This window comes from Papaver somniferum, chromosome 10 (genome assembly GCF_003573695.1).
Source record: "Papaver somniferum cultivar HN1 chromosome 10, ASM357369v1, whole genome shotgun sequence".
Classification (NCBI taxonomy): domain Eukaryota; kingdom Viridiplantae; phylum Streptophyta; class Magnoliopsida; order Ranunculales; family Papaveraceae; genus Papaver; species Papaver somniferum.
Window position 1 is genome coordinate 35841817 of NC_039367.1, and position 14671 is coordinate 35856487.

The 14671-nt window shown below is 36.5% G+C and overlaps 1 protein-coding gene and 1 long non-coding RNA gene across 2 annotated transcripts; both read left to right on the plus strand.

Annotated features, from left to right (window-relative positions):
• The first annotated feature begins 4930 nt into the window (after positions 1-4930).
• LOC113315530 (F-box/kelch-repeat protein At3g06240-like) lies at positions 4931-5903 on the plus strand. The gene is made up of 2 exons (XM_026563796.1): positions 4931-5475; positions 5564-5903. Exons 1-2 carry the CDS (start codon positions 4931-4933, stop codon positions 5901-5903), a joined length of 885 nt encoding a protein of 294 aa, XP_026419581.1.
• Positions 5904-6336: 433 nt separating this feature from the next.
• Positions 6337-8958, plus strand: LOC113319437. Its single transcript, XR_003345468.1, has 2 exons — positions 6337-6705; positions 8637-8958. It is a non-coding gene; the product is annotated as an uncharacterized LOC113319437 (long non-coding RNA).
• Positions 8959-14671: the final 5713 nt, after the last annotated feature.

A 14671-nucleotide genomic window follows, 5' to 3' on the forward strand; every position in this document is an offset into this window, starting at 1 on the left:
AGAAAGCAGCGATCCACGTGAAGGAGGTATGTACACGAGGTACGTGACTGACCCTATTACCTTTGAATTTCCGTCTCTTTTATTTATAGTACTGTCTAAACCGTGAACCTGTAAAAACAACCAAGGCAGAATCGTGAATGGGGGAGACCCCCTAGTAGCTCTGCAGCTCGCAGGATAGTGAAGGGGGGGGACCCACCCACCCCGTAGCTCTGCATCCGGGACATGAAATATGTGGAAACATCACATAAATGGTCGCGAATGCGTAATCCCATTGAAGCGATGGCCACTGCACCCTCTGAACCGAAAACGAATAAGACACGGGATGTGTTAAGGATTAGTCTTACCTCCGTGTAAGTTGTGTTTAGGCCTGCAGGCATCCGATGTAAAAACTTCGCCGCATCTCTGGAGATAAGATCGTTATGCGGTTTATCTCTGTCCGACCTGGTACTTGTTACTGGAAAAGGACTTCGGTTTCTGGTTTCCGGTCAATCTCAATTAATTAAAGAAATTAACCAACAAAATGAAGAACCAGGACCTGAAAATGACCGGGTATACTTCTAAATTAGTCCCAACTAGCTTTTTGTTGCTCAAAGTTATCTAAAGTACGTAAAAAATTCATTTTTTTTACATTTTCAGAGATAATTACGGTTGGAATTGTGCTCATAACCAACCGTAAATCGAAGTTACGGTTCGTAAAAGATGAACTACCAACCGTAACTGGTTAAATTTGAAGAAACCCTAATCGTAAAACTAGTTACGGTTGGTAACCAAATGCTCGATACCAACCGTAACTGAAGAAAATTCTCAGACGTAAGAACATACGGTTGGTAATTGAACTATTACCAACCGTAACAACATCAAAATCTCCAGTTACGGTTCGTAATTGAGTTAAAATCAACCGTAACTCACATAAACCCAGAAATTTCAATTTCAATTTTCATCTAAAACCCTAATTTTTGATAGAAATTAAACTTAAATCGAACAAAATAAACCAAATCGTAACTGGGTTTTCAAAACATACCTCATATAACTCATTACACTACACTTGATTAATTTTCGAATCGTCAATTAATCGAAGACGATGAAATTTTGAGTTTTAATGGAGGTTATGGTTGATGGGAGGAGGAGAAGAGAAGAAGAAAGAAAACAAATTTTCAATTTAGCTTTGATTTAGGTTAAAAATGGAGAGGATAATCTAGTCAATTTACACCCCCTATACGACATCCCCTAACCAATTAGAGGGACATTACTATCACACTGTCGTCCCTCTAATAAACCATGCCACTTGAAATAAAACACAAACAAACATGATTTTAGGTACACGATCATTTTTTCAAGTGAAAACTGCAACCACACCCACTTTCCAGATTTTGGACACTGTGAAACCCACACTCAAAAAAATACAGGCGCACACCCATTTTCTACGACAAAATATCTCCCAAACCCATAGTTTCTGAAATTATGTTTCAGTCTTTTTTTCTTCTTCTTCTCTGATTCTGCTTTGGTCTCAGTTCTTCATTGGAGTTTCAATTCACATGCAAATCTCAACATCTTCGTATTTTGATAAACCTAGGGTTTTATAAGATTTTTTGTCTTTCCCAAACTTCATCCCTAATACTCCCGCAAAAAACCAGTGAGAAAGAGAGATCTAACAAAAGAAAGGGCTAACAGCTTCTCGTCATGGCATAACATGGTAGTGTTGCTGGAGAAATAGGTGGATTTGGTAGGGGGTTTGGTGGCCGTGGAGATAGGGGTAGAGGTGATAGGGGAACATGGAGAAATCGAGAAGCGGGATCTGCTGATGTTCAGTTTAAATGGAAGAGAAATCATGCAAGAACATGAGTTGTTGTTGTTGGTATCTAGGGTTTCATGAAGATGAAGATTTGGAGTAGATTCATAGTTTAGACGAAAGATTGGGATGAATTACAGATGGATATTGGTCAGAAATCGAATTCAAAGAGAAATAAGAATAATTGAAGCCAAGAAACACACACAGTTGTGGGTTTGAGATGTTATTGAGGTGGACTTCTAAATAGAATAGATGAAGATGATACTGGTGCCTCTATTATGCTGGTACCATTCATTTCAGAGACAGAGATGATTGAAGTGTTTCTGGTGATGAATGAGTCTGTCTAGATGAATGTATAGGAGTTGCCAAGGAAATGCTTTGGTGATATTGCAGCTGTTGGTTGCAAAGGAATTACAGGTGCTGTTAAAATACAGACAAGGGGATGAACTGAACTTGCTGTTGTGTGAAGATTGGGTCTGTGATATACTTGCAGGTGGTGTGAATGAGATGAAGTATGAGAAGCAGTTGTAGTGAAGTAGATGTATGTTTAGGTTGCAGTTGCATGTGAGACAGCTGATGGGTATGCTTGAATGGTTCCCTTGATGTTATAAAGAGCAGTGAAATTGGTAACATATGTTGGTGATAATCTAAATGTGCCGAGAACTGAAATAAGCTATTGTGGTTTACTGCGCTGCAATTGAGGAGGTTGTGTGCTTGCGAATGGATTGGCTTTGTGCTGAGATTGTAAACTGAAGAATATGGTGATTTGGATTACAGGGAACTGTAGGTGTTATGGTTGTGCTGATGCTATAGAGAACAACAAAGAAAGAAAATAGATGTTGTTCATGGTATTGAGATTGAGTTGTAGTTCAAGTTGTTGCAGTTGGAAATGGATGTGACTGCTACAGTCATGAAGATAAGAGAAGAAGAAGGTGCTACTGCGAAGAACGGCTTAAGGAAATGGAGTTGTAGCTTTGTTTGAGTTGCAGGTGATGTTGTAAGTAGTATGTGAACTGAGATGCAGGTGTCGCTGTTGAGTTCGTGTATGAATGCAGTGGTAGTGCACATGATTCTGCAATGAAGCTGACATGGAACTGGTGATTGTGCTGAAGGGTAGTTCTAAGATGGAATCAGAGAGGTTGCAGAGATGGGTTTTAATTGATTTAGATGATGGTGGTTATGCACTGGTCTGGTAGTGGAATTGTAGTTGAAATTGTGATTAAATGGGAATGATACTAGTGGAGTGTGGAACTGGAGACGCAGATGCCAAGAATGAGATGATGTTGAGCTGACATTGCAGCTATTGAATGAATATGATGGCAAGAGATACCACTGAACTGATCTGGTGAATGAATATGAGTTGTTCATGCAATTGCAGGTGGGGTTATGAAGTTGGTGGCTGAATTGCAGTATGTGTTTGGAGATTGGTAATGCAATGAGTGACTTGAAGTGCAGGCAAGAGTCGAAGCTACAGCTGTGAAGAAGGCACATCCATCATGGCTGTACTGAACTGGTGAAGTGCATTCATTGCGCAACACATATTCAACCGGGCAATGAAATGAAGAAAAAAAATGGTTGAATAATCTTTTATGCAGCTAAGAAAATGGTTGCATAACGGTTATGCATTTAAAAAAACTTGTTATACAGTCTCGAAAATGGTCGCATAACACGTTATGCAACAACTATTCAGTCGAGAAACTGTCTGCGTAACATGTTATGCATTCGTGAAAATGGATGCATAACCTGTTATGCATCTACACAATTTGTTGCATAACCTGTTATGTTGTCCAGAAAACCTGCATAACCTGTTATGCTGGTTTAATTGCAGATGATGGTGTAAATACATGAAAGAAGATGATGGTGTAAATACATGATTTTGACCAAGAGCCCCCGAATAACTGAAAGATAATGGTTTGCGTGGGAGTTAATGAAACATGAAAGAAGATGATGATGTGGTTATGACTGCATAACATGTCATTCAGTCGATAAACTGTCTGCATAACATGTTATGCATCTACAAAATTTATTGCATAACTTGTTATGCAGTCCAGAAAACCTGCATAACCTGTTATGCGTCCGAAAATATGGCTACATAATGCATTATGCATCGAGAAAATAGATGCATAACCTGATATGCATCCGTAAATATGGATGCATACTGCATTATGCATCAATTTTTTATATGTACGGCTAAAATCAACCAAAGCAATGGTTACATAACTTGTTATAGATGCATAACTTTGTTATGCAGATACATAACTTGTTATGCAGTCGAAAAATGGTTGCATAATTCGTTATGCGTCTGCAGAATATGTTATGCATCGTCTTTGGTGACTGCATAATGGTTAAATATCAAGTTTTCAAAAAATTTCCCTAAAATGAGGATCACCTTCGATTTTTTCGTTAAAAACAAAAATTTGATATTCTTGTTTGTACTCGTTGCGTAGCTCTTTTAAAAAGATTTCCAACGATATAAAATTTGTAAAATTCTAAGGCGCGGATTTTTAGATATGTTATGTCCAAGTTGCGCTGCCAATTATACCCCTGAAAAGGATAATATGCATAACGAGTTATGCCTGAAAAGATAGTATGCATAACGAGTTATGCCTGAAAAGATAGTATGAATCAATTATATGTATTGATTCATATAATAATTTCATATAATTATGGGTGTCACGGTATACAAAATTAATTGTGGGTCTGAGAACGAAAATATTATTTTTTTTGGGTCTCCTCCTAATTTCCCCTTTTTTCAAACATTCCAAGAACTTTTCTCCTGTAGGAAATTAGGGTCTAGTACGGAAAGAACTATCGGTTGCGGAAAGCTGACATCTAATTCCTCTCTCACTTTTGCACACGGGTGATTCTACATCAAATCTTACAAATGGACGGTAAAGGGTCAACACTTATTCCAATCAGATACACATGTACGGCTAGAGATGGGTTTGTTCCTAGAGTGATGTGTATAAAATGTTTGCAATGTACCAAAACATTCTGCTTACAGTACTGTTACACACACTCCTCTGTATCGGATCGTCTACCGCTTTCCCATTTTAATTTCTGGAACCCTGTTTTTTACTCTCATTTCATTTCACAGACGAAATGAAACCCCAATTCTGTAACCCTCATCTTCCAGCAAAAATGAGCGTTGCATCCCGTACCAGATCCAAATTAAAGGAAAAAGAAGAAGCAAGATTAAAGGAAGAAGAAAAATTGAAGCATGAAGAAGCAATGTCTCTGTGGCAAAGGCTTCCCGAAGGATTACCTGATAAGATCTTCTTGAAATTACCAGGTAATTCAATCTTTTCATCGAGATCTGTCTGTAAGCTTTTCAAAGATCTTCTATCTGAACCTATTTTTATCAAGAATCATGTTAATCTTTCGATTCAGACCAAGACAAACCCTAAACTCTTATATGGTCAATCCTCGCCAGATAAGCCCCCTATGATTTACTCTGTACCAATGGATTATGCTTCAATTTCATTAGCATCAGCACCATCATCATCCTCATCTACACCATTGTCATGTGAATTTCGTGGAGCTGTTCAGATAAATTACCCATTTGAATCTAAGAATCCATATAATCTTGATTTTTTGGGTTCTTGTAATGGTTTAATTTGCTTCAAGATTTCTAGGATTGATAAAGTTGATTCTGAAAGGGGACATGTGGAGACTAATTATTTTTAGTATTTTGAACCCATTCACCGGAGAATTTAAGGAATTTGGAACGCCCCGAAACAGTCACCACTTTACTTGTGGATTTGGTTATGATAGCAGCATCTATGACTACAAACTTGTAGCAATATCGGATAATGATGGTTGCTCCAACATTGATGTTTATACAGTGAAATCAGATTCTTGGAATAGTATCAAGGGAACCGTCAATTACTCATTTGGTATCACTGGCAAACGATCTCATGGTGTGTTTTTCAATGGAGCTCTTCATTGGTTGGCAAGTAAAACCACCCAAAAAACCTCGTCCGAAGTTGTAGTCTGTTTTGATATTAGCAGTGAGACAATGCTGAACATGTCGTTACCTGAGAATATTATGCCACCTAAAGGTTTTTGCGGACCTGTTTATAAGAATTTGGGAGTGTGGGGAGCATTTGTGTAGCTTTTGCTCATGATCTTGTTAGACTTGATGTGTGGGTAATGCAGCGGTATCGAGTAAAGGACTCTTGGTTTAAAAAATATACCACAACCCGACTACCATGGTCCTCGCACGAAATTCCATTTTGGAAGCCGCTACTGTGTTTTGACAGTGGGGTAATTCTATTAGATACTGGTGGCAAGGAATTACTTTTATTTGATCCAACAACTGAAAGAGTTAGATCAGTGGTGGTCCGTGATATTACTGCAATGTACAGTAATCGAGAGAGTTATTTCGAGACCATAGCATCACTTGGCTCGACTACTTATTTGGAAAGGAAGATTACAGATGAGACCGCGAAGAATCCCAAGCGACAACGATTCAGGTAAAAACATCACATGTTATGCATTTCTTCTTGAATTTCCAGTTGTTAATTTGTTATATGTTTGAGATTGCAGCTACAATACCGCTTTAGTTAATAATGAAAGTAAGATGAATAGAAATGAGTTACTAGGTTATTTATCTTCCAAAACATTTGAAGCTTTCTATGTGTGATTTAATTTTGGGTACACTGAGTGTATATATTGTGGAACCTTCTGGTGGATAGTTGTTGGTACCTTTTGGCAGGATCGCCAGTGGGTGGGTAACTCAGACTTGTGTGGGTGTCCAACACTGTTGAATGAATGGCGTAGCTATCACTTAAGAGCCTACCACTCCAACCATTTTGTCCATTTTAACTTTGTTTTAGACTTTAGTGTTTACAACAATGCTTCAAGTTCAGATGCAAGGCCCGCCTTCAAGGGTGATCGAAAAAGATCATGTCCAGGTACATATTTTTTCTTCTCAAGGATCAGGATGGTAGAGAAATAGTGCTGATTTACATATACAGACCCCCTAATGGTGAAGCTTATATGGGATTAGTTTTAGTAAAACACATGTTTTGTCCCAGATAATATGACTTAGAAGAACATGCCTAAGTACACATTAGAAGATTAGCTTCTGTCTAATGTGACCCACTAATGAGCCTTATAGCTCTCTATTTTCCTAAACCTGTATATTCTTATGTAACTTATTATCTGTTGCTTTTGTACGTAAGAAAACTTCCTGCAGTGTGTCTTCTTTTCATTAATTATTGTCTCGCAATTGAGTGGATTTTTTTATTACATTACAATTTTCGATGTTCATGCTGAATTGTTTCTTCCAGAAATATCTTTTGTAGACCTTGTAAAATACTCCTCCAGCTTCATATACCCAATGACTTGAAAGATTCTGTAAGCAGGTCTTTGTTATAAAAATATCTTGCTCTTGTGACTTGTACCCATATTGTATTGGGTTCTGGTAGCCGATTCCAGGCTAGCTTGGATAACATGGCAAGGTTAAAAATATGGGGATTTTTAAGGCAAATAGAATTTCGAACTGTAAAGTAAAGTCACCTTTTGATTTGATTCAGAAGTTGTATAGTGGATCCTTGCATAATGAAATAGTGCCATTGAATTCAAAACAGACTGAATTTGAGTTGACCCTGCTGTTTGATTTATAGTTTACCTTGCCATCCTTCCAGCTTATGTTTTTCTGTGTGTTGGTTTGAGTACTGTATATACTGCGGAACATTCTGGTGAAAAGTTTCGCTTGTTCTTGAATCTTGATATCTTAATGACAATGCATCTTTTACCATCCTTACTGCTGCATATGGGTATAAAGTTACAAAATCTGACCGAGTCAGTAAGCTTAATGTTGCTATATCTTAGAAGCTCCATGCTTTAGACAAGCTCATTTGCATTTAGATTGAATGTCACTTTTATGAGTTTTTTAATTGTCGTTAGGTTTGTTTTGTCATTTTTATTTCCCTGTTCTTTTATAGCTTGGAATCTTGGATAACATGGCAAGGTAAACTTTGTTGTAGCTTGGGAAGGTTTCATTGAGTGATATATTCATGAATAAAACGCGACATAGGAAACTGCAGTAAACAAACTACTAATACCGACGGACTATTCCATATGCAGCAGAGGCAAAATTCCATATGGAATATTGCTTAACACTTTGTAGACCTTGTAAAATACCCCAGATCTTTAAAGATTCTTTAAGTTTATACCTGATGGCTTGAAAGATTCTTTTAGTAGGTCTTTGTAATAAAAATATCTTGCTCTTGTGACTTGTACCCATATTGCATTGTGTTCTGTTAACAATCTTCAGGCTAGCATACATGGCAAGGTTAAAAAGATGGGGATTTTTAAAGCCTAATCCACCAAGTCGTTTAGAAAGCCAAAGAGAATTCCAAGCTGTAAAGTAGTTTGCCTTTTGAGTTTGCTTAGCTCCACCAGTAATGTCGCTGGATTGTGGCATAATGAATTGGAGTTGACCTCCCTATTTGGTTTAGTTGTTCGCCTTGCCATCCTTGCAGCTTTTTTTTTGTGTGTGTGATTTGCTTTTGAGTACTTCGAATGTATATATTGCGGAGCATTCTGCTGATAAGTTTTCCTTGTTCTTGATATCTCAATGACATGCATCATTTGGCATCCTTGCCTGCGTATGAGACTATGAGTATAAACTTACAAAATCTAAGAACGACCGAGTCATTAAGGTCAGTATTGCAATTAGTTAGAATCTCTATCCACACAGTTTTGTTGTTGGCATCATGCAATAGACAAGGTCATGCGATACAACATTTGGAGATTTTTAGTTTGTTTCCTCTTTCTTATTTCCCTATTTTCTTCTGTTTCATGTAATTGTACTCTACTAATTCAATTTACTATTCAGATGAACAGGTACTGTCGAAGAAGGCTCCAAGGTCTCGTCATTTAGAAGAATCACCACAACTATATAACCATTGCTGTTTAGTACTTTGACACTTGACGGTATAAGTTCACGTACAGTTGTGTTTTATGATTTCAAGATACCGCCAACTGAAGCTGCAAAATCTGATTGCTTTTTTACTCTTTGTTTCCGGTATATGGTTGTTTGTTAGAAAATACTCCACAAAAGTCGGACAACTTTGAAGAATTGTCTCAATTTTTTTTTTTTAAACTTTGTATTGTGTGGAAATTTACCTTCGTTAAATGTACATTTGGAGCATTCGCCATATCAAGTTCTCCCTTCTGCTTGTTTCGAAATGGAGGACATTGTCTGGACCAAAGTACTCCATGTATTCGTTCCCTTCGTGCAGATTGTCATCAGGCTTGTTTTCAACTGCAACTGTCAGATATTAAGAAGCCTCAATCCCCCTAAACTTCCCATGAACTTAGCAGCAAGATTGGCCAAGAAAGGAGAGGCTCGCTCTATCTTCATGTTGGGCGCAGAAGAAGAATCCTTGCACAACATTGAGGACCTTATTGATACTGGAGAATACGCTCTTTCTCTCTTAAGAAAAGGCGAAATCCCTAGATACATTCAGTGAGCGCACCACTGGTTACTGAGCCTGACATTACAAAATGATCCCACTCTCGCGGGCATTCCTATTTTCTGTGGCCTAAAAATGAAACTGACAAACCTTGTCAATGAGATCTGCCCTCAGCCAGAGTATCGGTTGCGCAGAACTGACGCGGTTATGATTAATGTTTTCAAGCCGTTGATGAGGAGAAACGCGTACGGCTAAGGATGGGTTCCCAAAATAATGTAACGTTTCTACTTACACCGACTGTTACACATGTTTCGTATCGTCTTCCACTTTTTTTTTTTTTTTTTTTTTTAATTTTTCTCCCAATTTCTTGAACCGAAACTCCATTCAAAAAGCAGAGCTGCAGAAGCAATGTCTTCTGGGTGGTCAAATCTTCCGGAAGAAATATTTGATGGCATCTTTCTGAGGTTACCAGGCAATTCGATCTTATCATCAAGGTGTGTATGCAAGATTTTTAATAATCTTCTTTCAAAACCTAGTTTCATCAAGAATCATCTTAATCAAACTAAAAACAAAAACCCTAACCTCTTGTTTAAGAATGGCTTGATGATGTACGCCGTAGGTATTAAATTATTACCATCATCAACAGCCTCATGTTAATTTGACGGAGATGTTCAGATAAATTACCCATTTGAATCTAACAAACCATATTCCCTTGATATTTGGGTTCCTGTAATGGTTTAGTTTGCTTAAAAATTAATATTATAGTTAAAATCCGAAAAGTTGTCTACACTTATCATTAGGCTCAGGCCCAACTCATGGATAACCCATAATATGAGGCCCTTAATTAAAAAAAGTTTAAATCTAGGCCCCGAGTTTTTAAAAGACCTTGATACCCTTATGCATATTGTCAAGCCCATAATTAAATAAAATTTAAATCTTGGCCCAAAATTATTAAATCTAGGCCCGAAATTATTAAAATACAGTGCGAAGGTGTAAACAGAAGTTATACATGCATATGGCATGTGTAACCAGAAGTTACACATCCTTATGATATGTGTAATGCAAAGTTACACTTGTATATATATGCAAATAAATAGACATCAAAAAAAAAACACAAAAAAAAAGTTATTACTTTAATATTCATTTACAATAATTTCTTAGCATGTGTAACTAGAAGTTACACACGCATCTGTTTAGTGTAATTGAGAGTTACATATGTGTCTATCTAGTGTAACTGAGAGTTACACATGCATCTGACTTGTGTATTCAGCGTCAACTCCAGTTCCAGCGAGACCATTACCACGTTTAAGCAATTAGCTTTTATGAAGTTATCTAAAACCTGAAATATAACAACAAGCAATCAGTATTTATACGATTAAAATGAACAGTACATAAAATAATGTATATTTCAGTTTCACAAGCATCTGACTAGTGTAGCTAGCGGTTACACATGCATCTGAATTGTGTAACTGAGAGTTACACATGCATATAACATGTGTAACTAGGAGATACACATTCATCTGGCTAGTGTAGCTAGCAGTTACACATGCATATGACTAGTGTAACTAGGAGTTACACATACATATTGATATGTGTACCCAAAATCAGTATGTGTAAGTAAAAGTTACACATCTAATTAACATGTGTAACTTGCAGATACACATGCATCTGAATTATGTAACTAGGAGTTACACATGCATCTGACTTAGATATGTCAACATAAAATCAGCAAATCCATCTCTAAATGAATAACACTAGCAAAAACGAGAGGTGACTATCAAGCAATTACCAGTCATAAAATAATACAGTTAACCTTGCAAGTGAATGAGAAGCTCTTAATTAAGATATCACTGCTTCAGCAGAAAGACGTTGTTAGCACTGTATTAACAGAAAGACGTTTTACAGTGCTAGTCTAGATGTACCTAAGCCATTTTCATATTATCGATGACGAAGGACATTTTAAGCAACAGAAAGTAAAGCTTCAGACAGTAATTATACTGGCAGAATAATACAAACACCTGGGAACCTTGTGCTAGCACATTAATATCGCAAAAAATGATCACACAACTGATTCAGCAGGGTATAGATATGAACCCAGGAAAACAAAATGCATGTGTAATCAGTAGCTACACATGTAAACAATAGTTACACATGCATATTAGCATAAGTTACACATACAATCATCATGTGTAACTAGAAATTACACATCTAATTATTATGTGTAACTATAAGTATAACCTGCATCTAATTAGTCTAATCTGCATCCACTACTACTCCCTACTACTAGGACTTGATGTTCTTTTCTCAATTTCATAAATATAACCACTATAACATATCCCATCAAATTAGCATGTGTAACTATAAGTTACATATGCATATCCCATCAAATTAGCATGTGTAACTATAAGTTACACATCTAATTTGCATGTGTAACTAGTAGATACACATTTATTTGGCTTGTGTACCTAGAAGTTACATATTTAATTAGCATGTGTAACTACTAGTTACACATCCATAGTCTGCCAATGCTAGTTAAACGTGCAAATTGTCATGCATATGGCTTGTGTGATGTGCAGTTAAACAGATGTATGAGTTAAGTGAAACCATTCCAGACCTATATCCATATACTACCTTTCAAGAAAAAGAAGTAGCTAGTCGTAAGTAATCAAGAAGGCTTACTTGATAACGGTGTTCACTTTATCTGTCTGGATGTTGTACATCTTCTTGAAAGCATCCTTGTTTTCTTCTTCTTGTTGTCTTCAATCTTCTTCATTGCGGACTCGGTGGTGAGTGGGTATTTCAGGATCTGGTAATGGTCCAGCTTGTTCCTTGGTAGTGCACTAATATATTGGTACTTGGGATTCCTTGCCTTCTGCAATGTCTTTGGCCTGTGAAATATGACTGATGTGCAGATATTCTTAGCCTTCTTCTTAATGGTTGATGCTCCAGCTTTGACAGCCTTGGAAGCTTTGACAGCCTTGGAAGCTTTGTTAGCCAGCACCTTGGGGTCAGCCTTCTTAGTAACTACATGACAAGCAAATGATATCAGTACCATAGCAGCTAGAACACTTCTCATACAAATGAACAAAATAGGACATCCAAAAATCAAAAACCAATGGACACAGAATAGTCAAATCTATCTCATAACTGAATAAACTAGAGCAAGTATACAAAACTTAATAGTTCACCCTTACAGAGTTACAGACTCTACAAAAAGAAGGTAAAATTAAAAATGTTACAGTTAGATAGAAGTTTCATATTAGGTTACATATGCATATACCATCAAATTAACATGTGTAACTATAAGTCACACATCTAATTTGCATGTGTAACTAGTAGATACACATTTATTTAGCTTGTGTACCTAGAAGTTACACATTTGATTAGATGTGTAACTACTAATTACACATATATAGTCTGCCAATGCTAGTTAAATGTGCAAACTGTCATGCATATGGCTTGTCTAATGTGCAGTTAAACAGATGTAATGTGCAGACCTATATCCATATATTACCTTTTGATATACATTCATTCAACGGAAAGCATTGACCCCTTTGATATACATTACAAAATCCATATACTACCTTTACAAGGATGCATAAGTCAACAGTAAAAACCAATCATTGACAGGGATGCTACCGTAGTAAATTTATCAGAACAAGTTAACCTTGATCACAAAAAAAACATAAACATTTAAAAAAGAAGAGAACCTTGTGAAATCAGCTAATTACCTGTCACCACTAGCACCAGTAGTAGAAACTTAAAATAGTTCATCCTTTATCTTCTCATCATCTCCTTCAATTCATCAATTCTGAAAAACACCACCACTGACTTCAAAATCCTCCTTCAAACCTGCTCCAATACCACCATCTCTACCACCACATCCTCCTCATACTCCTCCAGATTCTGCATCTCCACCATCAACACCACCATAGATTCGTTAACCAAACTCAACATATATAGTCAAGATAAGCAACATAAAAACACCAACAAGAGTCCACAACGAGCTCCATTAGAATTATGAGAGATCAGCGTTTTTATTAAATGGAGAATTTAACTAGTATTATCAACAAATCGGCAGAAACAAACAACAAACATAAACATACCTAGATTCAAAACCTGTTGATTCAATAAAAATAATGTTCTTCTCCGATCTGAATAAAGTCAACGAAACAAAAATCAGAACCTTATCAAACTAAGAAAGTAGAACTACTAAATCAGGAAAACCTATTGAATTAAATAGAAAACCTTACCTGAAGTAGCTTCGAAACAACAAATTAGAGTCAATTTTATTTTCGGATCACATAACTAAGAATTTTAATTGAATTAAACAGTTGATGACGGGAGAAACTTATCTTTCTCACTTTTTGTTGTTGAATCTTCAGATCTAATAGTTGATGACGAATTCCATTGTTTCTGCATCTCGATTTCGACTTATTCACAAACAAATGATGATCTACAAACATCATCAGTAGATACAGATACATAAGTAGAGATTGATGTCATTTTTTCCTCTTCGTCGTACATCGGCATCCATAGATGACATAGATCGAAAACCACTAAATTCTTTTAGCAGAAGATAGAGTAGAACAAAAATCTCTATACATAATTGATTCTTTCTAAATCGCAGATCGATTTGCTTGCAAATTGTTGATGTGAAATCAAATCAGAAGATTAGATCTTGTACAACCGAATAGATAAAACCCTAGAAAATGAATCTATGAGAGCAACTCTGGTTTTAGACGGAGAAAGAAAATGAAATAGAAAATGAAAGTATCTTCTGTTATTCCTCTTGTATAAATATTAAAGGGTAGCCTTGATATTATTAAAATTCGTAATAATTAATTATGGGTCAGATCTGAAGAAAATTTGATTTTTTGGGCCTAGTAATATCATTTTCTTAAAGTATGTAGTTGACAGTGGATGATCCATTTAGTGGGGCTTCTATATGTTTGAACCCATATAGTTGGGGGTTCTAGTATTTTTCACTAGTTAAAACCCGAAAAGTTGTCTACACTTATCATTATTACAGTATTTTGAACCCATTAACAAGAGAATATAAGGAAATTAGGAGGCCTGAAAGGAGTTACGATGTTGCCTACGGATTTGGTTATGACAGTAATATTGATGATTATAAACTAGTAATTGTATCGGGTTATGGTTGCTTCAGAATTTATATTTATACACTGAGATCAGATTCATGGACTAGTATCCAGTGCGCCGTCGGTTACAAATCCCGTACGGGTGAAGGAACTCGTGGTGTGTGTTTCAATGAACGTCTTGATTGGTTGGGAAGAATCGCCACCCAAGAAACCTCCTCCCATGTTATAGTATGTTTTGATATTTGCAATGAGACAGTGGTTGATATTCCATTACCTGAAAATGTTATGCCGCCTTCATATTATCATGGGGAAATATATGCAAATTTGGGAGTGTGGGGAGACAACATTATATT

What these genes read in the sequence shown, in the direction of transcription:
- LOC113315530 (XM_026563796.1), top strand. Translation starts at nt 4,931, where the DNA reads ATGAGCGTTGCATCCCGTACCAGATCCAAATTAAAGGAAAAAGAAGAA. An exon ending in GTGGAGACTAATTATTTTTA is followed by an intron (nt 5,476 to 5,563) that starts GTATTTTGAACC and finishes TGGTTATGATAG; the next exon opens with CAGCATCTATGACTACAAAC.